The sequence below is a fragment of the Streptopelia decaocto genome, assembly GCF_964273445.1.
Source record: "Streptopelia decaocto genome assembly, chromosome: 3".
In the NCBI taxonomy this organism is placed as follows: Eukaryota; Metazoa; Chordata; class Aves; order Columbiformes; family Columbidae; genus Streptopelia; species Streptopelia decaocto.
In genome coordinates this window covers 15,355,696-15,383,036 of record NC_138656.1, presented here as the reverse complement: position 1 = coordinate 15,383,036, position 27,341 = coordinate 15,355,696, and the positions used below count along the sequence as shown (strand labels likewise).

At 36.8% G+C, this 27,341-nt stretch overlaps 1 protein-coding gene across 14 annotated transcripts in view; it reads right to left on the bottom strand.

Moving 5' to 3' along the window:
- NRXN1 (neurexin 1) overlaps positions 1-27,341 on the bottom strand; it is a 728,501-nt gene that overhangs the window by 382,089 nt on the left and 319,071 nt on the right. For all 14 annotated transcript variants that reach the window (XM_082047389.1, XM_082047384.1, XM_082047394.1 and 11 more), the window contains 3 exons: positions 7,198-7,320; positions 1,543-1,924; positions 852-1,042 (listed from right to left, as the gene is read on the bottom strand). In XM_082047389.1, coding sequence (XP_081903515.1) covers positions 852-1,042; positions 1,543-1,924; positions 7,198-7,320 — 696 coding nt within the window. The remainder of the gene's footprint in view (positions 1-851; positions 1,043-1,542; positions 1,925-7,197; positions 7,321-27,341) is intronic.

The window sequence follows — 27,341 nt, the reverse complement described above, 5'->3', positions numbered from 1 at the left end:
CAAAAAGATATTTTCTTCTGATGCAAACTAGCTTTTCAGAATCCCATCCTTACAACTAATACTATTATTTATTTTAAAATATACATATGTATCAGTTTGGTTTATAAAAATAGATCTTAAGAATTCAGCCGGACCTACAAAATGTAGGTTTAGACCTATAAAACAGAGTTTATCCCACCCTTGAAATTGAAATTACAACACATCATGTATTTAGGTGAGTGTATGTTCACGGTTCAATACATCTGGTAACTTGTATCTATATCTGATTGATTAGAGGACTGTCACATAAATTGCTTTACTTGCAAGATATTTTTATGATATCAAAATACCTCATTGTATCTATTTTCTCAACAAAAGGTAGGTTTTATGTGGAATACAGAACAGTGGGGGACAGGTCAAAATGTTCTCCAGTTCTCTAACATAGAGACCATCAGCTCTGCAAAGCCTTTGCAGTCATACTGTAAAGCTTGGGCTGTGGCTTCTGTCTGCCACTTACAAAACTTACATTCATGAAAAAAATCAAGCCTTTTTCATAGACATTTTAGAGCTCCTTCAGCCCCCCAATTATCTTTTGGTATATATGGGACACTCCATGTTTTAGCATTTGCTACTATTTTTCCTGTGGTATTTTCACACATTTAAAGTAGTGCTTAATTGTGCAGAGCTACTAGTAAACTGGCATTGCTAGGCTAAGATAACGATGTCATCTCTTGCGGTCAGATTAATTACTAACAAATAAAACATTTCATTTGGTATTACAAAATTATATTGCAGTTTACATACATGATTTATGTGGGTTATCATTCTGTAATGACCCTCACTGTAGGTTATACATGAATTACTGTACTTACTTTTGAGATCTAAATTTCTGGCTCCTGCTGTGCTCTGTGTTGTGATTTTAGTGTCAATCTTTACAGTGTGGAGATTGTGGGTATCCCTTGATATCATCACATTGTGCCACTGGTTGTCATTCAGAGGTTTATTAGAACTTCCTTTGATGAGATTTGCACCATTTCCCAAGTCAAACACATAGTGTAAATACCTGGGAAAAGAGAAAAAAATGGAAAAGTTTCCTTTTTCTTTATATAGCAAGGGGGCACTAATTAAGATGTCTAATATTTCTTATTTCTTTATGCTCCTCAGTAGTGCTGTTAAAACCGGATGACAATGAATGCCAAATGGGGAGGCAGTCTTAGTTCAGAGTAATCACCATTCTTTAGATGAACTGAGATGCAGTCCCAAGTTTCTGGAAAGTAATGAATGCTTTGTGTACCAACACACACATACATACGTAGAGAGAGAACAAGAGGAAGGCTATAAAGTAGTACTTTGTTGTGATAAACGCTATAGAAGTTATACCTATTATTTACTTTCACATTTTCCAGGCATCTAGCTTCATCTGAAAGAAAAAGTCACAATAAAGCATATGAAGTTTAACATGAATAAAAAGACAAAGATTTGTATCCTAAACTTTCTCTTGTGTTTCTCCTATATATGTTTTTTTAATAGACTTTTTTTGTCATTATGCTAATCCATACATACCCTTTTACTAATTCAACCACAATGAAATCATTTCCATCGCCACTGTTATAAAGTATCAATCCATCCAGAGAGGTTGTTTTGAACTGGAAAAAAAGGTGCATAGATGTATATGCTTGTAGTGTGGCCAATGCAACGTAACTTGCTTTTGTTTTAAAGGTTACAGGGTCTGCTATGATGTTCCTGAATCCAAATCTTGCATTAAGCTCACAATAATCGATGTCTCCATTTTTACATAAGTCAATGTATGCCATGCCATTAAATGTAAGACTCTGCAGATGCCCAATGAAATTAGAAGGCACAGAAGACAGGTAGCGCCGTTCTGTTATTATTCCTGTTTCTATGTTGTGGAATTCCAGTCGCGTGTGATCACCAGCCATTTGACCTTTAAACAGCAACAAGAAAACACATGTTAGCATCAGAAAAGGGAGGTCAAAAAGCACACCATGTGATTAAGAATCTGCATCAACTTCACACTTTTCAGAATGTGCAAGGCCAGTTCTTGGTTCCAAAGAGAATTCTTTTAAATTAATCCAAACTTCTGGTAAATATCTGGGAGCTTTTCAACTGAGTTCAGTATGTTTGCATAAAGCCAACAGCAAGATTTCTAAACTGAAGCACAATTCCACAGTATATCAAAGTGTCAAAACAATCCTACACTTTGTGTTCACTTTTGGGCCCCTCATCATTAAGCAGGACATAGAAGTACTAGAGAGAGTGCAGAGTTGGCTGACAAAGCTGGTGGGGGGTCTGGAGCACAAGTCTTGTGAGGGGCGGCTGAGGGAACTGGGGCTGTTCAGCCTGGAGAAAAGGAGGCTGAGGGGAGACCTTATCGCTGTCTGCAACTACCTGAAAGGAGGTTTTAGCATGGAGAGTATTGGTCTCTTCTCCCACGTAGCAAGTGACAGGATGAGAGGAAATGTCCTCAAGTTGCACCAGGGGAGGTTTAGATTGGATATTGGGAAAAAATTCTTCACAGAGAGGGTTGTCAGGCATTGGAACAGGTTGCCCAGGGAAGTGGTGGAGTCACCATCCCTGATGGTGTTTAAAAGGTGTTTAGTTGAGGTTCTTAGGTACATGGTTTAGTGCTAGAGTTAGGTTAGGTTAGGTTATGATGGGACTCAATGATCCTGAGGGTCTCTCTCAACTGAAATGATTCTATGATTCTATACACTTAATCAGACATATAGTTTTACTATAAGCAAGTGCAATTAATTAACACAGTGTGAAGAACACAGAGGCAAATCTCAGAACTAAAACTATGTTAGAATGCATGGAAGGTGACATAACAGTTTGGGGGATAATACTCCTCATGTTTTAGCTATCTTAAGGTACAGTAATGCTGGCCTTGCTGCAAAACTTTGTGCTGCAAGGATGGACAGAGCCTCCTTTAAAAGCAAGTAGCTTTATAGTATGGGGATAAACCATGGGAGGAGGAGACAGAGCCTAAGAGACAAAGTAGAAAGCCTGTAGCAAGGGTGAAAGCCAATGTCTTGTACTCCTGAAAATAACAACAGTTGCTTACATCAGAAAGGTGGCCAACACCAAGCCCCACAGCTACCTTTGAGTCCTTCTTTGTCATGCAAGAAGTCCTGCACAGCAGAAAGCCCAAGGTTTGCTGACTGTACAGCTAATCTGAAGGAAAGGATCAACACTGCCAGGGTACACTGTGTGCAGGTCAGAAAGTTTCTCAGCTAATTATTAAATACCTTACCCAGCACATAAAAATTGTTTCAACTGAAGAGTTTCCTTTTCTAACAGAGCCTAGATTTTTTTTTCTTATGCACATTTCAAGAAAGTAGGGCAGTACTATCACAAGGCTGATTCATGGTCACATTGTGTGGGTATGATGACAAAACAGCTTTTATTACTAATCAATTTTACCACTTAATCTACCTCCTGCAAACCATGGGCTAAATTTCCCTGTTCCTTAGATGCTTCATATCTCTCATGGAGTACAAAGAAGGTGAACAGCAGACCCAGCCAATCTGGAATAAACACTGGAATAAAACTTCTCTATAATAGAAGTTCACACAATTGCAGTGCAAAGGTGTTGACAGACCAACATCTCTGTCCTCTCCTGAACATATTATTCCAAGAGGAGAATGTGAGCTCTGACCCAGGCTGGAAGTGTTCACTGGTGGTGCAGAAAGCCCTCAGGCAGGCTTAGCTGTATCTTCATAGTTTTTATAAGCAAGTGTCCATGTATGTGTGTGTGAACAGGGAAAGGATAAGGGCAAGATGAATACGGATATTTGGGCTTTTCTCAGGGAGATGGATTCAGAAATGGATTAAGGCACAGCACTGAGATACAAATACAGGTATTAATGCAATTACAGTGGAAACAGGTCTGCAAGCTTTAATACAGTTTAAAAAATGCTCTAATAATTTATGATAAAAATTTACAAGCATCTTACTTAGGTTCAGGATGCATTCTGACCTAAGTCTACTGATGTCATTGAACATCATCAGCATCTGGGATCTGCAATCACTCAGGCTGAGCACAGCAAGAGGCATCTTAATGACCAAGGACAGCCTTCTTGATGTTCTTGTTTCTAAACATCAGTTCTGAAGATACCATTTCTGATGTATTGTTATAGCAAAGGTGGGTTCTTCCTTGCAGCAATGACTCAGGAAACTGTCTTGAAAAATGCCAAACTACAAGGCCAAGAGCTGTATATTAGATCACAGCGAGAGAGCTGAAGATCATGTTTTAGAGAAGGAACATTATGTATGCCAGTCTTATATCACTTCAGATGGCATTGCATAAATGTCATGGCAAACCTCCACTAAGCTTTGGCCTGAAGCACAGTATCCTCACTACATTCACTATCTTAAATGTATTTTTTTTCCTGAGCATAGTAGTAAAAAAGCTCCAGAATCTGGGCTCACATCCCAATTTTCCCTTTAACATTTCACTTGTACAAACATGCTAACAGGACTTGAGAATTCACATAATGCTCCACAGTATTCGCAGCTACAGCAACAAAGAGAGAGTGCAGTTTGTGCTTACAAGGTTGGGCTTTTTGTTTTTGTTTTTAACTTGTCAGGTTGGTGCACAGAATGCATTACCTGTTGCAAGGCTATGGGACATACAAAAGGTCAAGTGATTTTCTGTTCATAACCGTAAACTAGGTATCCTTTCCATTATCCAACTGTAGTGACCTCCTTCAGTCCACGTTTGTTTTCTATACATTTCCCGAAAACAAAGTGCATCAGGGCTGCAAGTATTAAAACTCTTCTATGATCCATAAAAATTTTCAAAACCACCTCTCTGACTTCCAATGAAAGTTAATTATGATTCTGAAAGATATTATTTATCCATGCACAAATTGTGCATTTGTCAAAGATAACTAAGCTCAGTACAGGGATGAAAAGGTGATAATTTTATAACCTGTAAAAAATTGAAAGTAAGGCTGAATTATTTACTGGTTTCCCCTTCAGCTTAAGCTTTCTGGATCTGGTGTATTTTTTTTTCACGTGTGACATAGGAAATAGAATCAAAAAAAGGAAAACACAGTGCATGGCAGGGAGAAGCTGGAATTTTGGGGAGAAAGTCCATTTTTTCCTCATGTTCCCATAAGATAGCAATAATAATATTTCACAGGAGTAACTACCCATTTTAAACACATTTCTGATTGGTGGGACATCAGAAAGATATGTTCTAAGCAGTTTAGAACAAGAGCACTCCAATCTGATATGGCAACTCTTGCACTACATCTTTAGGAAATTCAAAGCTACTACACATTAAACTGCATTGTGTACACTTCTGACAGATGGGAGTGAAAACTTAAGCCCATGAAGGCTTTGGCAACACACTGTGCTGAAAAAAAAAAAAAATAGAAATTCACAGTACTGCATAGCAATAATGATTTTTCCATGTAAAAAATGTAATATTCCTGGGACTAACAGCAGGTTTCTCATGTTATCAGACTTTCAAGTTCCTTTTAGCTTCTTCTCTCATGCCAGTTCCCACCTCACTGATAGAGAAGGCCACAGATGGGCCACATAACTTCCTGCAGGGAGTTTAGGAAGATTTTGCTTGATCAGGGGGCACCTGAAAAGACTCACTGGCTTTAACAGCTAGAATAAAATAGTTCATTTGGAGGGCAACCTAAAATGATCATCTAGTCCAACTGGCTGACCACTTCACAGCTGGCCAAAGGTTAAAGCATGTTAATTAATGGCATTGCCCAGATGCCTCCTAAACACTGACAGGGCTGGGGCATCAACCACCTCTCCAGGAAGCCTGTTCTGGTGTCTCGAGTATTTGCTAGGACCATGATATTTCATCATGACTACAATTATCCACCAGAACCTACAGTCCTGTGGACTTTACTTATTACTTCCTCTGACTAGACTACACGATAGAAACAAACCTTCACATATATTTTGAACTTTTCTGAAGCTGTGCTGAGCAACTGGGGCTGAACCCAAAGGTGAAAACAGTACTTTTGGGTGGTTTTGTAACCCGTAGTATTTATAAATTTAAAAAATCTGTATTTGGTTTCAGATGCTCTATTTTATTCAGATCAAAACAGCTTCCTCTAACTAGCAAATGTCTCTGAAGTTGCCATATTATTGGAGCTGCCAGTTGAGGCAGCAAGATTATGATGTTTTTCAGTGTAGTTTCTCCAGTACTATGTATTTATTTTCACAAAGAAAATAACTGGTTTAGGCTATCTGCTTTCTTGGAAGAATGACCCAAAGCATCATCGCATACTCAGATTAAATTTTCGCTTCACCTCTGGAAGATCTACTGGTAATTTCTGATTCTAGAAAATATGTTTTTGCAGCTATATGAATCTATGGCAATTACTTTTCTACCAGTGACATGGTATTCAGTGTTCTGCTCAGGTAAAGAAGACTACTAAAGAAGGTGCTTTCCTTTTAAAAACCTATTAAAATTGTTACCATTTTAACCAAGCTTAGAATAAATGATAAAAGCTATTTAATACCACATGAAAACAAAGTAAACTACTAAATAGATAGCACAATTAGGCACATTGTGTTGTGCAAGGAATCAGGACCAGAAGCCAGGTCTGTTGCTGTTAACAACACTTACATAAGATTTCTCTTTAATCAAACAAAATCAAAATCTTCTCATTTCTGATAACACACATAAAGGAATATGTTTCTAACAGCTGCTTGCATTCATCCCATGTTTGTTCTCCCATCCCAACTGCTATTTTAGTATTTGAGAAAAAAACTGTTGCCTAACATTTAATTATTGAGGCCAGCTGATGCAAGATTTAAAACACAATGGAATATCCTTCAAACATTTATGAAATTCTTTCTTACAGGAATGGCTTAGAGTTTAACCTTAGTATAACCCCAGGGTGTTGCCAAATCCATTTTACTTGCCTTCTCATTAGTGATGTATTAAATGACTTCTCTCCAATTACTGTATAAAAACATTCATTTAGGTCAGCATGGAGTTTTTCATTAATTTCAATAGCAATAGTAAAATTAATATAAAGTTTAATAATACACTTGTAGTAGCAGTATTTCAAGATGTGTAACATGGAGTTTTGATCTTACCCACCCTACCCCCCCCAAAAAAAAAGTATCTGTTGCTTTCAGATAAAGGCATTTTTCTTCTGTTATATTTTGTTTTGTGTTTCTCCCCAGTAACACCAAGACACAATGCCACACTACCTGTCATGGCCTGCTGGTCATCCACCATTAACTTTAAACTTTTTCCTCGCCGAACCACACGCACCGTGTGCCACTCGTTATCATTGAGGTTATAGCCAGCAAAAAGGGTTTCTGGACCTTTGCCTGTAGGATATGCCAAACAGTCATTATGCAATCTTTAAATCAGTTTACATGTGAACCTCACAGAGAAAGAGAGAGACAGAGAGACTGGCTGGGCAAATGTTAAAAGACACATTAAGCAAGAAAATTGCAAAGTATAAGCAAATCTCAAAATAGAGCTACTATGTTAAAACACTTCTACTGTATGTTTAAATACATCAATATATTGTATATGAACATTTAATGAAACAGGTTTCCATAAATAGGCACAGTCAACATGGATTTAGTTATGCATTTTCCAGTCATGGAAGAAATGGGATTACTGCAGCCAGAACTTCTGCATGTGTTTGTAAACTAGATTTTTTGCCCTTCATTAAAAATAGTTCTGAGGAGAGGTGTAAGTGACAAATGTGTGTTCACGTGTGTTATATTTTTCTTAATCTATGTCAGTTACTCAACATTTGTTTATTAGCACTTCTCAGAAGATCATCTATTACCTTATCATCCAGATGACTCATTAATATTCAGATCCAGTACCTTCTGATGTTAGCAGACCTCCAAACCATACTCTCCTTTTTTATTTAATGGATACCTTTTTTGTAACCTACTATTTTAGTAAGCAGCACAACAAACACTTTTGAAGCAAATATAATTCTACATATAGCACAATGTACTTGCAATAACTGAAGGATTCTCAAATCTAGAAAACAGGATATCTTTAACACCTAGGAAAAAAATCTCTCCAAACAAAATAATCATGGAAATTCTCCCTTGTATTGTTGACCAAGAAGAGAAAGAGAAAAATCCTGACTATGAACTATAATTGATACATGTAGGTGATTGACCAAGTGCTGAACCAATCAATCAAAGCTTCTGTGCTTAAACCTGAGTTATTGGAGTTACCTCAAACCTGAGTTACCACCTACATGGTAACTGTCCAAAAGGTAAAGCTAATCTGCAGGCAACAAAATTACATTATTGCAAGACAGAGACCTTCCTGGCCTGTTTTTCTTTACCTGCGGCATAATAAAGGCTGCTGATAACTGAGAGACATATAATAAAGTACTATTTGACATGAAAACATTTGGGCTACACTGATTCAGACCATCACCTCCACCATGTTTTCTCACATGACTACACTCCTTTAAAGAAGGGATACAACACCGGCTCTGAAACTCTCCCACATTTCATTTTGGATCCTTTTCCACCCAGTGCAGGCTAAACGTGATGGAAGAGGCCTGTTAATAAATGGGTACTATATGACACTGTCTAAAATCAAAGCCTCTCTGACTTCAGGACTGTATAGAGGGAGAAAGCCATTAATAACCTGATATTACTGTTCAGCGTATGGAACAGTTTTCATCTCAGACTTTTTCCATTTTCTATCAGCACTTTTTCACTGCTCAAGTTGATTGCCTTGCTTTTATGTGCAATCTTCATTATTTTGAGTATGTCAAGTGATTTCCAGGCATAAAAATACTAGCTACAGCAAAGGCAGTGAGATTCTGATAACATCATGTTGCTTTCTCTATACATCTGTATTGACGATACACTAGGAAAGGTGTGCAAGTGCAGCAGAAAGACATGTATATGTACTCACTGATGTCAACTACCTGAATGGTTTTGTTTCTTATATGTTTACTTTCTTTGACAAGAGAAACACCACTTTTGTATAACACTTCAGTGAAAAATGTTTTCTTTGGATATGGTGATAGAGATGCAGTGAATAATGCTCTTCAAGCAATTTCTATTATAGTATATTTTATTTGGGCTTCAACTGAAGTAATTTCTAACTAGATTTGGAAGACAAGGGATGGATTTACAAAAAATGTTTAAACAACACATGTAAAAATTCTAGTAAGAGTCAATAGGTCTGCCTAGAGATACATAACTTACCATTATTTTAAATGTTATCCCTTCTTCATTTGTTAGTCCAACACATTTAAAAAAAAAAAAAAAAAGTAGTTGAACTACATAGTCTCTCTTATCTCACAACAGATCTCTAAAAGAATTCAAAGTATATTCAATTTTAATTTGCTCTCACAATAACAATCCTCTGTAGTTCCTGATAGCCTTCTATGATGGTATGACTGCCTGGGTAGACGAGGGGAGAGCAGTGGATGTTGTCTACCTTGACCAAGGCTTTTGATAGCATCTCTCACAACATACTCACAGGCAAGCTTGGGAAGTGCAGTCTGGATGGATGCATGGTAAGATGGATCATGAACTGGCTGGATGGCAGAGTCTGGTCAGAGGCCTGTAGTTAGAGGGGTTACCCAGGGGTCAGTATTAGGTACAGTCCTGTTCAACTTGTTCATCAATGACCTGGATGAGGAGACTGAGTGCACCCTCAGCAAGTTTGCTGATGATACCAAACTGGGAGGAAGGGTTGACACAGCAGAAGGCTGTGCTGCATTCAGCAAGACCTGGACAGGCTGAAGGACTGGGCAGAGAAGAACCTGATGAAGTTCAACAAAGGCAAGTGTAGGGTCCTGCACCTGAGGAGGAACAACCCCAGGCACCAGTACAGCTGGAAAGCAGCACTGCAGAGAAGGACTTGGGAGTTTCAGTTGACAACAGTTTGACCATGAGTCAACAATGTGCCCTTTTGGCCAAGAAGGCCAATGGGATCATTAACATTAAGAAGGTGTGACCAGCAGATGGAGGGAAGTTATCATCCCCCTCTACTCTGCCCTGGTGAGGCCGCATCTGGAGTACTGCATCCAGTTCTGGGCTCCCCAGTTTAAGAAGGACAAGGAATTACTGGAGAGAGTCCAGTGGTGGGCTACAAAGATGATTAGGGGTTTAGAGAACCTGTCTTTTGAGGAGAGACTGAGAGAGCTGGGTCTGTTCAGCCTGACGAAGAGAAGGCTGAGAGGGCACCTCATCAATGTTTATAAGTATCTCAAGGGTGGGTGTCAAGAGCATGGGACCATACTTCTTTTAGTGGTGCCCAACAATAGGATGAGGGGCAACGGGCACAGATTGAAGCATATGAGGTTCCACCTGAATATGATTAAAAACTTCTCTACTTTGAGAGTGACAGAGCATTGGAACAGGCTGCCCAGACAGGATGTGGAGTCTCCTTCTCTGGAGACATTCAAGACCCACCTGGACACATTCCTGTGCAATCTACTCTAGATGTACCTGCTTTGGCAGGTGTATTGGACTGGATGAACTCCAGGGGTCCCTTCCAACCCCAACCATTCTGTGATTCTGTAAAGGTGCCTCAGTGTATAAAAATATCAAATCCAACTTGGTTGCTCACATTCATACAGGCAAATATGTCTATTATCTCTTAATGTTTAAGGACTTGTAAACTCTTCCTGTTGCAGAATTAAATGTATGTTTTCCTGTGTATGAGTCTATTTCCTTTGCCTGAGTAAATAATCAGGTCAGAGCTACCTGTGAGCTGCCTTTCTTAGCAGCGCATGCAATCCAAAACTGGATTAAAGGTAACTGTGGTGAAAGGGCTATGAAAGGGATGAACCTGGGTATAAAACATTATGGGAGCAACACAGGGAAAGCAGTTCTGGCCTTGTAGAAACTAGCTACCTTGCATGAAAAAGAGGCTTTTCTTTCCTGAAGCTTATCAGTAACAGAAAAGAGATTTCTTTTTGCTTTGTCATAGAGCGCACAAGGAATTACAAAATAGCAAGACCCAGTGTCCAGGTATCGTGTATGTACATGTCACATCATCTTGCGTCTTGGCAAAGACAGTTTTCCATGGCAGCTGGAGAGGTGGATGAAGAAGGATGGATGCCCACCAATGTTGTAGAGAATTTAGTGCTTAGGCTGTTTCCTGGCCAAGAAAATCCTTTTGGATATAAAAATAGTAAATGAGCTTGTGAGCAGTATATTTAGGACAAAATTTTCTAAATGCTTAAACACGAAAACATGTAGTCCTTGATGCCACACAAGAGTACAAGGACTGCAGAAGGCAACTCTTAACATAACTTGTTAAATGGTCCTTTTTAATGTTAAAGGGAAAAAGTATGAACCTCCAAAAGAAAAAATCTCATTTTCAGTGTGCTGAATATTCTAAATGTTCTCTAGACACTATTATTCTCTTTACTACATTGTGAGGAGTCTGTTCAGTGTAATCCAAGTGATGAAAATTTGCTGAATTCAAATGAGCCTGTTAGTGAATGGTAACATGCACACTTTTTCTCTTATAGATATCTATCCAGTTGTACTTAAGTTGGTAGATCTTTTAACCAACTATTTGAATAGAACATCAGAAAAACAGTCTGGTTACACTGAAACAAGACACTAGCTTTTGGTATCATACCAAAACACATTCAAAACTAGATGTCTGAACCAAACACAAGAATTACTACTGGCTGTTACAATGCCAGCCACCACCACCACGGCATATATCAAAATGGCACCCAGCCTTGCTCAGAACATTCAATTCTGTAATCAAAAGTAGATTTCAAAAAAGAAGTATCCAAATAAAGACTTGTAACAGACACTGCATGCTTCAGGTAAACCACTACTATTTATTTATTGGTCAGTATAAGAAAAGTCAGTGGTTTCAGCCTAGTTTTCTAAGGGATAACATACTACAGCAACCAACATCAGGTAGCATTTCCCATTTGAAATTTAATAGAATAAGAGGACAAAAGAACAAAACCCTGAGATCACGCCAGCTAATACAAAATATTACTTTGAGGTCAGGGATGCCAGGATGTGAGAGAGACACTTACAGCTAAGGTAATATCTACATAGCAAGCTGAATTGTAAAGTAAAGGCAGCTGAGTGGCTCTGAGGGACACTTCAGAGTGTGATTGTAAATACCTGATGCAGAACTCAGTGCCATCTCATTTATCCTGCTTTCCAGGGTAAATCTAGCACGTCTGTAAGCTGGGCTTCTATTCCAGTAAGCAGCCAGTCTCCCAGCCACTGTGCAAACCTTCGGAGGCATCTACGTTATACACCACTCTGCAGCACAAAGCGTTAAGAAAAGATTCCCCCAGACTAGATGCAAAACCAAAACACAAAGATGGGAAGGCATCTTAATCTTCATTATCCTTTCTATGGCAGTTGGCTGCAGAAACAATTCAGGTCTTCCGAATCACTAATTTACAAACTTGCATTTTAAAAGTTAATTATTATATCAAATAAACTGTATTTTAAATGACTGCATCTACATCATCCTGAAATTCCCTGACTATGCAGGTTTCTTACTAATAGAAAAACTTAGTTGCCTTCTAGAGATCAATGATGTGTATCAGTTTATCATTTAAAGCTAACCAATAAATTAACTTGAGAAAATCTTAATGCAAATCAAAGAAATTTTGCCAACTGTATTTTTTTCCTAATAGACTCATACAGAAACATCTACAAGAACAGCACATTTGCTGAATCATCTCAAGCAAAATATATACATCTGCACTGCTTGATCAAAATGTTCCAGGTTTCAATAGCTTTATTATAGGTAAAATTGCTTTTGGCAATTTGGGTCAAGTATTGGCAGTTTATGGTGCTTTAATTACTTAAAAAAAAACCCCAAACCCTGACATTTCAGAAATTAAAACACAGTTGCTAATATCATTCATTAGTTTCAATTTTAGCTGTAGAATATATTTGCTTCTATTGAGTAACAGAAATAGAATATTAAATCTGTTTCTGTACATGCGCTCATATAGAAATGCAAAAAGCTAAACAAGGTTCTTTTGAAAATTCCACTGGCTTCCTCTACATGACCAAACTGCAAACAGACTGTATTTAATATTGATCTAGTTCAGTAGTCAGGAAGACCAGCATACATAGTGAGTGCACTGGGGAAGAAAAATCCATAGTAGGATATAAAAACCAACCAGTCCAGGAATCAACACCATGTCCAGATCTGAGGACATGAAGTTTTCTATAGCCATTTGTCTGTTTCTTTTCTTTCATTTCTGTGATCTTGCTTCCCCTGCCCATGGTCTGAGCTGCTCAGTATTTCCTCCCTCTCAACTCTGTCTGACTTCTGCCTTTATCAAACTATTTAGCTAATTAATTTCTTTAAAACTGTGGGATATTAACTGTTGGTGACACATCAGTATCTAAAGAGAGACAATGGATCAAGGTGGGAGGGTAGGACATAGACAGATATATTGGAGTAAATTAAATCTAAGGACTCTCGGTATCTGCCAAGAAAGGTGCCAATGATAAAGCACTGTCTTTTGAAAGCCTATTCTCTACAAACAGATTGAGGACCACTACTGAATTTCACTGAGATGGAGAAAGAAACAAACATCAGAAAGGAGTAAACTTTTGAGTTGCAAGTCTTGGCCTGTAGACTTTGCAGCCACATCAAAGTATATGTAGAACACATACACATGTTCTCAAAATTGGAAGTGTGCTTTGCTGGTTAATAATTAGGTTCGTACTAAGCTGAACCATATTTCCTGAAAAAATGGTCTTTAAATTGCAATTATAAATATAAGTGAACTCAGAGAACACGAGAGGATAAAAGTGAGTTTGTTACTGAATTATGAAATGTCTAACCCAGCTCAGAGACATCTCTCAGCACATTACTTAAAACATTTATTGCTGGGAATCAGCTGCATTTTAATGTAGTTTTGTAAGTCATATATCTCAGCAAGTAAAACACAAACAGCCGAAGGACATGTAATTCTCCTTCTTTTTAGAAACACTGAAAGTTAAAACCAGAAGTCAGCTAGATCCCTGTATTTTTAATAAGAGTGCAGTTTCTCTTTAGCACTGTTCTCTAAGGATCATGACTACCAGAAAATGCGCTAAGGTAGTAAAGGTTTTATGAATCCACCTCAAGGCCTTGAACCAAAGCACACCAAAGTCAATGAGCTTGCAACATATAGTTGTTGCTTTTTCAGCTCATTGCTGAACATTTTCAGGAACATTTTCAGAAATTATGTTGAACTTGACAAGTCACTTTGCTGTAGGTAAGGTGAGTACGAATTTTCAATACATGGAAATTCTATGCTAATTTAAATCAAGCTTCAGTGCAAGATTATTTACTGCCGGTAGAAAAAAGTGCACTTGCAAAGATCATGCAGCATTATAAACACACTGTAAGGTCATATCCTGCCCTGAATCATGCTCAATTTTTTAAAGTGTGCCCAAATCTTAGGACTCTGAAACAGGATTTACCAGACTTCTTTCTACGAACTGCTTGAGTGTCTTTCAGTAAAACCTAATTTGTTTTTACCTTAGTTTGACATGGCTGGTATAATGAAAAATTCCAAGAACTTTAAGCTGAATACATTTAAGCATTTCATTTTGATTAAGTAAGGTGCACTTAACACAAACATTTTCAAGTCAATATCTTTGACTTCATTCTTCTTAAGATAGTGTAGCACATTAGGAAAGCAGCTATTTCGCAAGTCTGCTGATGACAGTAAGGGAAGCTGTCTGGCCATCAAGGTGATGATGGACTTGAAGAACCTGGACTGAATCACTGCAACAACTCACCTAGACACAGACACTGAATAATACAGGCAAAAAGAAAAACACAATTGACAAATGAAATTGTTTGTTGAAAGGATAATCCACTATGAAATAGTGTATTGTACAAGGAAGAATAAAACTGGAAGTTTTAATTCATTTATGATACTGAAATTTTCCCATGCAGAATGCTTCTATTACAGACAGCTTTCTTATACTGAAAGTTGTTTCAATGAAAAATTCCTATTTAACAAAAACTTTGTAAAACTGGCAGAGAAAAGAACAGCTATAACTCATCTGGAGTTATTAGGGTTTTCTTTTTTTCCTCCTACAAGAGGAATAAGATTGAAAATCATAAGATCTGATGTGGCAACCTCTGTGTAAAATAGTTCCAAGACTAACATGAAACTTCAATTTTAAGCAATACTGGAATTCCATTTTTAAAAAGAAAATACTATTTTTTTCTGATACAACTTTAATCACATCCCGGATGTCCAATATTCATTAATTCTGTGTGAATTCAGAGTTCCATCAGTAGGACTGATTTGTGAGATGTGGGCTTAAACTAAGAGAAAAAAGTGATCTTAGGATGACTTCATTTTCTGCTTTGTCAAGAAGAGTTAGATTTTTACCTTAGCCTCATTATTCTTGTCTTGACTACCCCAACCAAAAGCCCCAAACCCTGCAAAACACAAAGGCAGAAACATATATATTTGCTGTTGTGGATTTCTAGAAACAGTGAGAATATTCCTCTACACTTTCAAAGAAATGGAGAGTGACAGACCTGGCAATCTCTTTTTCCTTAGACATAATCTTTGCAAGTTATTGTTCAAATGTTCAGCTTCCAGAGGAACTTTGTTGTTGCCTCTGAACCCAACAGATCTGGAGGAATTCACCATAAGATGGCTATCTAAATAACTTTGATAATCTGGACTGATCTGCAAATTACTGTCAATCAACTAATAAATACAATGAAGCCTGAGATACACAGCTGCTCCAGGAAACACCCTTTCTGAGTATGAAGAACCTGTGCTGTTGTTTTCTACTGCTAATTCTGCCCTCTTTATTTCCACTTAAACACAGCAAAGGAAAAAATAACCTAATTTTCAGTGATTTTGCAAAAAACAAGTTAGTACACACTTGTTTGGGGGGTTTTTGTGTGTTTTTTTTATTTTTATTTTTTTTCCCTTATGGCATTGGAATATTTGTTATACTTCCAATAGATTATAACTGACAACTGGAAAGAAGCAGAAACAGCTTGTATCACACATTAGCCTTTCTGACTTTGATATTGACTGTGCCCATTTATATCAAACCACAGTTGTCAAAACTCTGAAGTACATTTAAAATTATATGTAAGTAAAACTTAAGTATGTTTCTCCATAATTTACCTTTTTGTAAAAAACATCACCTTTATGTTTAGGCAAAATGAACATAACAGAAAAAAAAACAAAAACAAAACCTTAAATATTTCATTTTACCCTTATATCTTGCACATTGTGCTTAAGAATAAGCAGATTGTAACTAGTTGGTGCAGAAAGGAAAATAATTTGGACTGTGACTTTATTTTAAGAATAAACTCCTCTTAATTTACAGGTGTCTTTATCCCAAGGCACAGCTATTATAAAATACGTAACTACTAAATCTCACACTCATATCTTTTTTTTTTTTTCTTTTTTTAAGTGACAACACTGAATGATAACATTTTACCTAGTTAAGGCTAAAGAGAATAATAATTAAATATTTATGATTGTTTATTATTTAAATGTTTTAAAATATTATTATACTCAATGCATAAAACCCCCTCAATTTCTTGACACTGCTTATTCTTGGATGCTTCTGTGTAGACAAGAGTTAAGCAAGGAGCACTAAAATAAACTTATCAGATTATTTTCAAAAATTACAAATAGATGAACACAAAGGTTGATTCCTGTTCTATGAACAGCCCCCTCTGACTGTGACAGGTATGGGATTAGTCTGATTTTCTCCAGCTTTCACAATAGACAACATTTTCCTGCATATTCCTAAACTTTCATAAAATACTTGCAAACCCATATTTTTTTCAGATTTGTGTATTTCTTCATCATCATGTCATGTCATTCTTGCTTCAAGATTATCCTTGTCAAGTTTTGTCACTACAGTGTAATAGTTCATGATTATTTCTAGACCCGTTCAACTTCTGAAGAGCCATCAGTTCAGCTGCACCAGATTTCATCCAGAATTTAAGATTCCCAGTGTTCTCAATCACATGGGCCACAGGGCAAAGCACCTGGCATATTAACAGTAGCAGGGTCAGATGAAGCAAATACACATTTTAAGACTTCAATCTTGTAGTACTTTTAAAAAGTGCAAAACATATACATTAACAGTTCTTTGAATCTTTCTTTAAATAAAATTTATTTTATAGGAAAAAGACCTTGATTTTTTCAGACTGAAATAGCATGCAACATTGCAAACATTCTTTAAACCTTTCTGTCAATTTTGATTTAGGTCTGATATTCCTTTTCTGCAGGAAACCAACCTGAATACAAATTATCAGGGAACCTACAAAAATAGCCTTTTTTTCAGACATATTTTTTTTTTATTCCTGAGCTTTAAAATAAGGTTTATACAATTACTACATACTTATTCCAACAAATATTTTGTTTGTAAAAATGTACCCAACTGTCTTAGATACCATGTATGTCTAGACCATTTGCATATGTTTAGCATGGCATTTTAGTAAAGGTAAATTTTCAGCAACTCTTCCAGTTTCTTCGTATGATTTCTTAACCAAAAGACCAATGTGTGTTTCCTTCCCGCAAACAAGGCCTTTTTCTGCATTCTGCATCAAACTTTTCATGCTACTTTTCATTTGCTCCTAAACCTATTACTTTCCCAGAGACATATTTATGGTTAAACGAAACTGAAGTTAACTGTGACACCTCCAATACTGAGTTTTAGTTTTGCTTTTTCATTGTTCACTTGCAACTTTTTGAGAACTTCATTTTGCAATTATGGCTGCTTGAGCATTTCCATGTTAACAACATGTACAGCCGAGCACCTTTTGCTATTGTTATTTCCAGGCTGTTGCTTGTTCTGTCTCTTGCATGCCTGTATAAAACTAAAACAGTGTGTCTTTTAAAATTGCATAGATGGAATTTATTTCAACATTGAGAGAATCTCTCAAATGCTCTTTTGCCATTTGTTATCTCTTAATGATTGCACTCAGTGTCAGTGAATGACAATTTTGTTGATGAAAACACCAAGCAAACTTCTTGACGGAAGTTCCTACTTGCACCTTTTTAAGGTGTGCTCTGTGTCTTGGTTTATGCAATTTTAGGAAAGAAAAAATCCACATTGTCTTTTCTAGCTGGTGCTCCTCTTATTCATAGTTGATTATCTTGTCAACTGACTTACTAAGTGTCTTCTATCCTATGCAAAACTTTAGATGGAGATGCAAGAATACTTCTTCCCCTGAGAGCTGTGGTGTACCTCTACTTTGTTCACTCTTAGGAAACTGCACACTTGCTTTCAAGCTGCTGAAATGTTACATAGCAAACACTGCACAGACAATTCAAAGTACAGAGGTAACCTCCTATTTCCACAAGTCACACATAAACAGTTAATGGCATGGGAGTGAAAGATGGAATTGTTGACTTACCTACTTGGTCTTTCTTTTCCAGACAGATTTTACTATTAGCAAGAAAAGACTTAATGTGCAGAGACAGACAGGAACTTTTAATTAATGAAGTGTTATTTCTACATACATGCACTTCACTCCTTGGAGAAAAATCTCACAGAATGAGAAATAATACAACAAATAGTATAGGCTACATTAACCACAGCTCCCTCTTTTCTTTAAGCGCTTTTTCTCATTCCATGTCTTGGTCTTCATCTTCTGTCTTGTTGCTTCAGTACTGCCTAGACAAACAACTGCTGATGAATTCATTGCACAATTCCCAAAGGGGACTGCATCTCAGAAAGCCAACTTTATCTTGATGTCTCAACTCAATAGAGTAATATCTCCTTTGAAGTGACTTGTCTGATGGATTGAGGCCTAGAAATCAGCTGGAAGGGAGCATAAGTTAACCTCTTGACATGTCATCCAAAAATGAAATGTGCTTGGATGGAAATTTTAACAACTACCTGAATATAATTCATTAAAGTCATTGTCAAGAAGAGATAATAAGGAAGCAGTTTTGTCATTCCAATAATAAGCTACTGAGTGCTTAAAATGTTATGATAGATGTTTCATGCATTTTAATAGACATAAATGCAAAATGTGCCAGATACAGAGTGTTTTTAATATAAGAAACTGCTCATCAGTGACATGCACTGGGTAGGTGTTTTTAACACTATCAACTCTTCAAAAAAGCACATTGAAAAATGAATTACTGTGCTTATAACATTAATGGAGAATAATATTGTAGCTAAGTGCTTGCTAGACTTATTCATCAAGATTGAACTTATGAAATGATGACTTGTTGCGGAGAAGTGAAGCAATGATAAAATAGCCCACCTTTTTGAAATAGTCATACAGCTAAAACTAATTCACGCTTACACATTTTTTTCTGCAGCGCAGTAAAGGAAGGGCCATCCAAAATGCCACAGATAGTTCAGAAACCAGGTTCTGTACATGAGTGTTTATGCAATAGGCAGAGAACTATACTTTGGCATTAGAGAGCTACACACAGAAAAGACAAAGGCTCTATGTCCATGTACTCTTCAATACTGTCTATGGTCTGATCCCACTGATTTTAATGCTTAGCAGGAGTAAGATAATTGCTTGGCAGGGATTTATTCCAGACTTCCAGCACCAGGAATGTATAACCATATCAGAATAATCTTAATGGCAACAAAATTGTAGTTTGGTACACCTTTTTTTCTCCTTTTTTTTTTTCTTTCTGTGATTGAAGAAGAGGTAGTCAAGCTTTCCTTAAGCAGCTTTGTTCTAATCACACCAAACTGAGAAATATGATCTGATGTGACTAACACTGAAGTTAGTTGCACTTTTTTATAATGCTGAAGTGGTCTGTTCATAGGAACAGATAGAAACTTGGCAATTCAGCTCAACATATGTTAGACCCATTGGAATGCTTACTGGCTGTGTTAGTGATAACCAGACATACCATTAAAACATTACTCTTCTCAATTCTATACTTCTCCTCTCTCTTATCGCTTTCCTCCTGCATACACATTTTGTTCACAAAAATCCAGACACTTGTTACATGAATTCTTTACAAGTATATATTAGAACATAAGGATATCTGTAAACATGTGATGTGTTGATCAGAAAAGCAGTATCTACTTGCAGAGAGATGGCAATTTATTTGGTTTTCCTTGAAAGGTTCTGGAGGTAAGCACAGCAGCATTGATTCAGTAAGCCACTGTATTCAGAAAAAGTCCTATACATGTTCTTAGTATATATAAATGCTTTCTGAACTAATGTATCACAGGTTTTACTAAATTTTTAGACAGATTTATTTGGAAAAAAAAGCACCTAAGTCCCTATCACCTGAAAAAAACTCTTCAAACTCTAATACTACAATAGCTAGACTTCAGTATTTCTCCATAGGATTTTCATTTAAGCACTTCTAGATGTTTTCCATGAAACTATTAACAAATGGCTACCACTACAGCATTACTTAGAAACAGAGTCCTCAGAATGCAATTAGGAACAATGTGAAAAGTGAATAGAGGTATTTATACATGAAGCCTGACAGGATTTCTAATCCGAGTATAAATTTAGAAGCATTATCAACTGAGCAGTGCTGGGTTACTGTTATTTTTTCTTAATACTGAATGTTAACCATGATTTTCCTTTTAAAGAGCTACAGACCAAAATTTCTTGCCAGAAAACTCTTGGTACTAAGTCAAAAACATTATTCACAACAATTAGTATATACAAACCAGCCAAATTAATTAATGGTTTACTCAAATAATTTTATCAGTTAAGTAAGAAGGGTGTTCTTTTTAGAATTTATTGAAATATTGGCATGTGTCATCTGCTGACATCTGTGTGGTAATACTCCAATTTTCACAGAACCTGATTACAAAGTTTAGAATGACTGTATACAACCCTGCTGATGACAGATTTATACTTTCACTAGAAATTTCCCATTTGCTCTGAATACAGGGTATAAACTAGTGAGAAAATGATTAGGAAAAGAAGCTGCAAAATCAGTGGGGAAATGATGCATAAGGTGAAAGATGCTATACTGAATGGTACACATGAGCTCTGTATTGTTTTGCATTCTGCTTATGACGATGTCCAGAAACAGATATTTAGAGAGGAAAGGAGCAATATTAAGGGACTAACTATTCACTGCCAACTTCTAGAAGCTTTTGTTCCACTTAAATAAATAAATAAATAAACCCAACCAACCAACCAAAAAAAAACTCTTTGGGAAAATAAGGATGGCCTTGCCAGGTGTGACCAGATGTCCAGCTAGCCCAGCACTGTGCTTTCAACAGAGCTAAGAAGAGCTGGGCCCCTGTACAGTAATGACTACTCTCACACAACTCTCACAGCTTCCAGTGACTAACATATTAGGGACTACTGGATCTACAGAAACTGCCTTATCACAAAAAGTCCTTAATGTATTTCAATTTCATACTAGTTATTAACTTCTTGATGCTTCTTATGGCTGTGTAATCATATCTTTATAAGAATGTACTAATATTCTCTCAGTTTGTTTTGTTTGTTTGTTTGTATTTGGTTTTGTTTTATAATGTGTGGGGTTTTTTGTGTATTTTTTTTTCCCTAGCTTGCCTAGCTCTTCTGTATAAGAAAGCCAATCCATGCTTGAAATCCTTCCTGTTGCAGTGTGCTGTATTTTTCCTGTTTAAGTTCATCACAAGGAACATGAACTAAAAGCACACGCAGGATTGAAGATGTGGATATACGACTGCACAATAGCATAATGCTGTTTTCTGTTCATACTTCCCCCATAGCTGCTAACATCCTTTGGGATTTCTGGTCACTTCTAACCACTGAACTGTTTTACAAGAGCTATTTACAATGACTGCACAATTTCTTCAGCTCAGTGCTAATAGACTCCATCACTGTGCTTGCATAATTAAGGTTACTTTTTCTAGTATGAATTACTGTGTACATGTTGATATTTAATTCCATCTATCATTTAACTATCCGGTCATTCAGTATTTTGAAACCCTTCAGAAAACCCTCACATGCAGCATTTCATTTGATTTTCCTAAATAATCTCATTGTATCTGCAAATACTATCATCTCAGTGTTGCTCCTCTTCTCTCAATCTTTTATTAATATGTCATTAGAGATCCCTGTGGGACCAGTTGGTATCTGAGCTTTACTGTGAAATGGCTGCCATTGCAGCCAAGTTCACTGATACAAATGACGTTACATTAGCTTTTATATATTCTTCTGCAGAATAAAATAGTACGCAATTGCTTTGCTGCTACTGATTAGAACATCACTCCTCAATATCCCCACAAGATTAGAATGTAACACCCACTTTCTCTCACAAAAAAATTGTGATCATAATTTAAATCACCAGTCCTAAAATGTGAAGTCATCTTGCTTCTCAAAAACTGAGAAAAATATAAAATTAAGATAAATTTAAGACCTGCTATACATTAAATACTTACTTTCTACTGCTTTTTCCCACTAAAATAGTAGAAAGGTCTAGTCTACTTCTGAAAAGTCCTTGTATGAAAGATCTGATAGAACCACTATATACTACACACAACCAAGTCCCTTGCATATGAATCAGGATTTATTAATTCAATATAATCTGTTCTTATAGATCTAGCACATGCTGGAGGCTGTTTTGTCCCTGTTGGTAAAATGAGAGGTTACATGCTTGCAGCAATCTTTTCTTTCCTACCCTTCAGGAGTCCTCTTGTCATATTTAGTAATTGGAGGATCTCCTATTCCTCTCATTCCCCTTTAAGAGTCAGGCTGAAGGTTCAGAGGAAACAACTTCAGCCAACTCCAGGCCATGCCCTTGGGCTCCGCTGGTAACCCCTTGGTATCAATCAGTGCTCAGAGACAGCTGATATACATACATCCACACCCTGGCCCTGACTCATATAGACTCACACATACACTAAACTGACAACTATCTATACTTGGTCTTGTAAAATTGAACTACACACTGAAGTATCACAACTGGAAAGTCTACAGCTATTCAGTAATCTTGAAGAAGTTTCTGAAAATATTTATGTGGTAGTGACAAGAAAGCAAGTCTTTATCTGAATGTATACCTAAAGATTTTTTCACCACCAATTAGGGTAACTATCCTTATTGCATGCTTTTCAAATTCATTTAAATAATGACATGTTTAAGTTTTTACTGTTGCCTCTTTTACTGTGTTTGGCTGTTGCAGAGCACACCATTGTGCCCTGAGAAAGCTATAGATATACTACTCTTATATATTTGATTGCTGAGGCCCCTGTTCAATCAGTTATATCTTTAAAGTGCCGTAAGTAGAATGTGGGACTTAAGACAAAAATAAGATGGATGAAGAGAGTGAAAAGAAAGGAAAGGAGCATACAAAACAAAACAAAAACAAACAAACAAACACAAAAAAACCCCACCACACACAAAAACACCAAACAAAAACAAACAAACAAACAACCCATCTTTTTTCTAGTAAGAGAACTTGAAATGATATTTTATTGACAGTCTGCCAGAAGACTAATGGTAATTTTCCCCTCTGCTAGCTAAGAAAAAGCAAACACAGATGAGATTTTATAAGCAGCAAGTAGAATGCAGGCACAGAAATAAACCTTATTGCTGTCCTTCACATAGACTGGAAGCACTGATAGAGCAAAGCCTTCAACCCTGACCTTGAAAGCACTGTCAGTAGGGAGAAAGTAAATATGACAGACCCTTAAATGGTCAGCCAGAAAATCTAAAGCACTTATTTTCACTTTAATGAAGGTTTGAGCTTTTGTTTGGTATGTTAATATGATAATTCTCTCCCGTGTCCCAGCTAAGCAGATTCAGGCCTGAGGTAGAGGGAAACTTATGGGTGCCCCACCATTGGCACTGACAAATTATACATGTGCAAGACTCTGCTCAAGTTTTCTTTATAATTAGCTAGTTGATTCAAGTTTTCATATGTCCTTTATTAGTTCAAGTTGTTGTTTTTTTGTTGGTTGGTTGATTGTTTTTTTGCTTGGTTTTGTTGGTGGTTTGTGTTTTGTTGTTTTTTGGGGGTTTTGTTTTGTCCCTTAACAACATCAAGAAGTGATGTTTCTGTCAATAACGTATTTTTCCAGGATATTCTTGCTTAGATGTAGATCAGACAAATTCATGCTCTCTCTACCAGAGGCTGTTTTTCTACTGTATCCACAGCGTTCCTGTTTCCCCTCTCTCCTGTTTTATTCTACAGCAGGTATCTATATGTGTCATGTGACAAAACTGCTCAGAAAACTGCAGCAAGTTAAAATTAACAATTCTGTTAATGGGTCACTTCTTCAGTCAAGTTCACCACATGGATGCTTAAACATTCATGCTTGCAGCAAAGCAATAGGCAATGCAAGAGCAGGACCAGCAGACAAGAAGGCTAGAACAACACAACTTTAAAGTAAACGACAAACTTTTAAAGAATTATTTTTAAGACGCAGATGAAATTCTGCAGCACAACCCCCAAAGAATGGTTTACAAAGGACTTTAAAAATGATCAGCAATGGCCCTGCTGGTTTCCTTTGCATTCATGGCTAAGTCACTTCTGCCATTCAAGAAGCAGAGATGAATTTTTTAGAAATATTTTTGAGTGTTAACATCTCACAGCATCTTGGAAAAGCGTATTGCATATTTATGACTTTTCATAAAAAAGTCAAGCCATAGACCTTGCCCTAGGTGCTCCCAAGGAGCAGAAGCACACTCAAAGTGAGACGAAACAGCCTCTACTTTTCTCCAGAGCAGGTTGGCAAGCCGACAGCAGGAAGAGGTGAATGGTTTTGCCATCACACCTCCAGTAAGCCAATTAATATGATGGGCTTACATGGCATAACCATGTGTAGCAACAGTTCTTTTCACCCTGTATTTAACAGTGAATGAGGAATCAGAAGGATGTCTCCTTACTGGTTTCTGTGACTGTACAGAATAATTTATGGACTGTCCTGTAACTAATTTAGTTCTCTTGATAAGGCTTATTCAGACTGTTTTGCTTTCAAACCCGAACTTCTTTTCCTAGCCTCGCTGTTTTCTACTTCACAATGGAGTGCCCGAAACACAGACGCAGGATGGTGTTAGTGCAGCTCCAGGACTAAGTTGTAAGGATTCCAGTGAGACATGGTCTGAGTAAAGAAGCAGTTTCCCTTTTTGGTATGTCTTTCAACCTGTTTCCTTTGATTGGATTCAATGATGGTTCTATTAGCAACCAGTAGGTTGTAATCAGAGAACTTAGCTGAAAATGGCCACTGAAGTTTTCAGGTTTGTTGCACAGCAGCAGACCCTGTTTTTCAGGAAATCATGTGATACTGCTGAATAGGAAGGAATCCAATGACCTCTGGTTCTAAATCTGCAAAGTGTAGCCAAAGCTTTAAAAGAATTATTTTGATTATTTTAAACTTTACACCCCAAACACAGGGGAGTCACTGACTGAGCTTGCAGTGAAAGTACCCTCCTGATATGTCCTCTATGGTAAAGCTCTTTTGCATATTCTATTAGGCTGTCAGATATACTGAATGAGAAAAAGATCAAAGCCATCTCACACAATCCATAAGCGCTGTGTAAGAAAACAGGTCAAATACAAAATTGTACATTTTATTGGGGAGCTACAATATTGTACCATTTTAATGATTTTCTACTTCCAACAACAACAAAAAGGAGCAAATAATATATTCTATTCATTCTTTCCACCAAATAGTGAGAAGTTAATACATTAAAATGTATTAGTGATATGCTCATCACATCATCAAAGTAGGTTTTGCAATATTCAAAAGAGCATAGCTGAAGACTCTGGACTTTGCAACAAAATGCATTTTTACAAGCAGTAGCTTTCATAGGATGTGTAGTCTTCATTTAAGCTTTTCTGCTGCTTAAAAAGTATGTGCAAACTGCAAATAAGCTGTAACTGAACACCATTTTTGGTTCTTCACTACATATAATTTGTCTATTAATTACCAATAATCTGACATAGCTCTTTGTCATGTTCTGTACTCGCAGGATACCTTAACAAGAAAAAAATGCTTCAGTAATGGATGTTACATATTGCAAACAGAATAATTTAATGATCTGTAATGTGTACATCTGCAGAAAAGCAAAGTTTTAAAAGGATGGACATACAAAACAAGGAAAAGAGATTAAGGATTACAGGTAAAAACAGAGAAATGAAACAGAGTAAGAAAATAAAATGAGAGAAAAAATAAAGGATATAGGGAATGGATGAAGAACTAGGAAGAGACAGAAGGAGGGGCACATGCAAATACAAGTGAAGGAGCAGTTCCCTGGAAGGACAAACAGAAAAGCCTAAGAGCCCAGGAAATTGTTGCTAATTTGGAAATGTGGACACTCAGCTAGCAAAGCTGGTTCACACATTCCCTGGGGAACAGTTTACTTGTATCCTGCCACAGTGATCTCTGCTCCCTGCTTCCTAACATCCTGCAATTCTTATTAATTTCTTGTGACAATCCTACATTTGAGTACAACTGAATTCAGTGGGATTACTCTATGAATTATTTGCCTAAGCAAAACCATGTACTGGAGAACTGACCTAAATCACTCCTGCACTGTGTCCTAGTAGTTGAGCAATCTTTCGCAGCAGCATTCCAATAAAATATTATAGTGTATCTTTTAATTTTGAATAAAGGCATCTGTTCCGGAAATGAGAGCCAGCTATTTACCAGACAACGTTACTCTTTGTATAATGTATCAGTTAAGAAAAATCCCATAGTCCTACTCTGCTGAGTCATGTAAAATGTAGACTATTTTTCAGAAATTATAACCATGCAAAAAATCCCACAAAAGATTAAATACCATGCAAGACTGCACATGGCTGTGAAAAAAGTATATTGCACGCAAAACCCAGGAGCCTCTAGAGTTACAGGTATCTGGAAATTTGCAGATGCTAGTGTTATGGAAGTATTAAAACTGGAAAAAAGATAATTTAAATTAAGATAGGCCTTAATATTGCAGCAGTGAAAAATATGGAGATATGGTACACCTGTATTCGTTCACAAGACATTAAAACCTGTTATCAATCTGCCAAGTAAATTTTGTGGAATGAAGTTCTGTCTCTAAGAAATACTAGAGAAAAATCCCACTCAATTAAATAGGATTCACTGATGTTTATAAATGATATTTTATAGTCTGCAATGGAAAGGTAACAGCTACTTCCCCTATGAAAGGGCAGGAAAAAAAAAAAAAAATTATTAGCATTTCTCCTTAAGCAATTTTAAAGGATTAGGTCATCGATTTTGTTTCTAATGTACAAGCAATCAACCTAGAGTTCTTTTTACAAAATGACTAGAGCCTAGAAATGCTGCACACTCGTGTTATTTGAACCAACACTGTTCATCTCAGTCTTATTTTTTAATGAATTCCTCAGTCTATGACAACTAATACTGAATCTATAGCAGCCATTTCTTCTCATAACTTGAGTTTTTCCCTTTTCTCCTGATGTCAGTCTCAACATTGATCTAAATGTACCTGCAGTCTG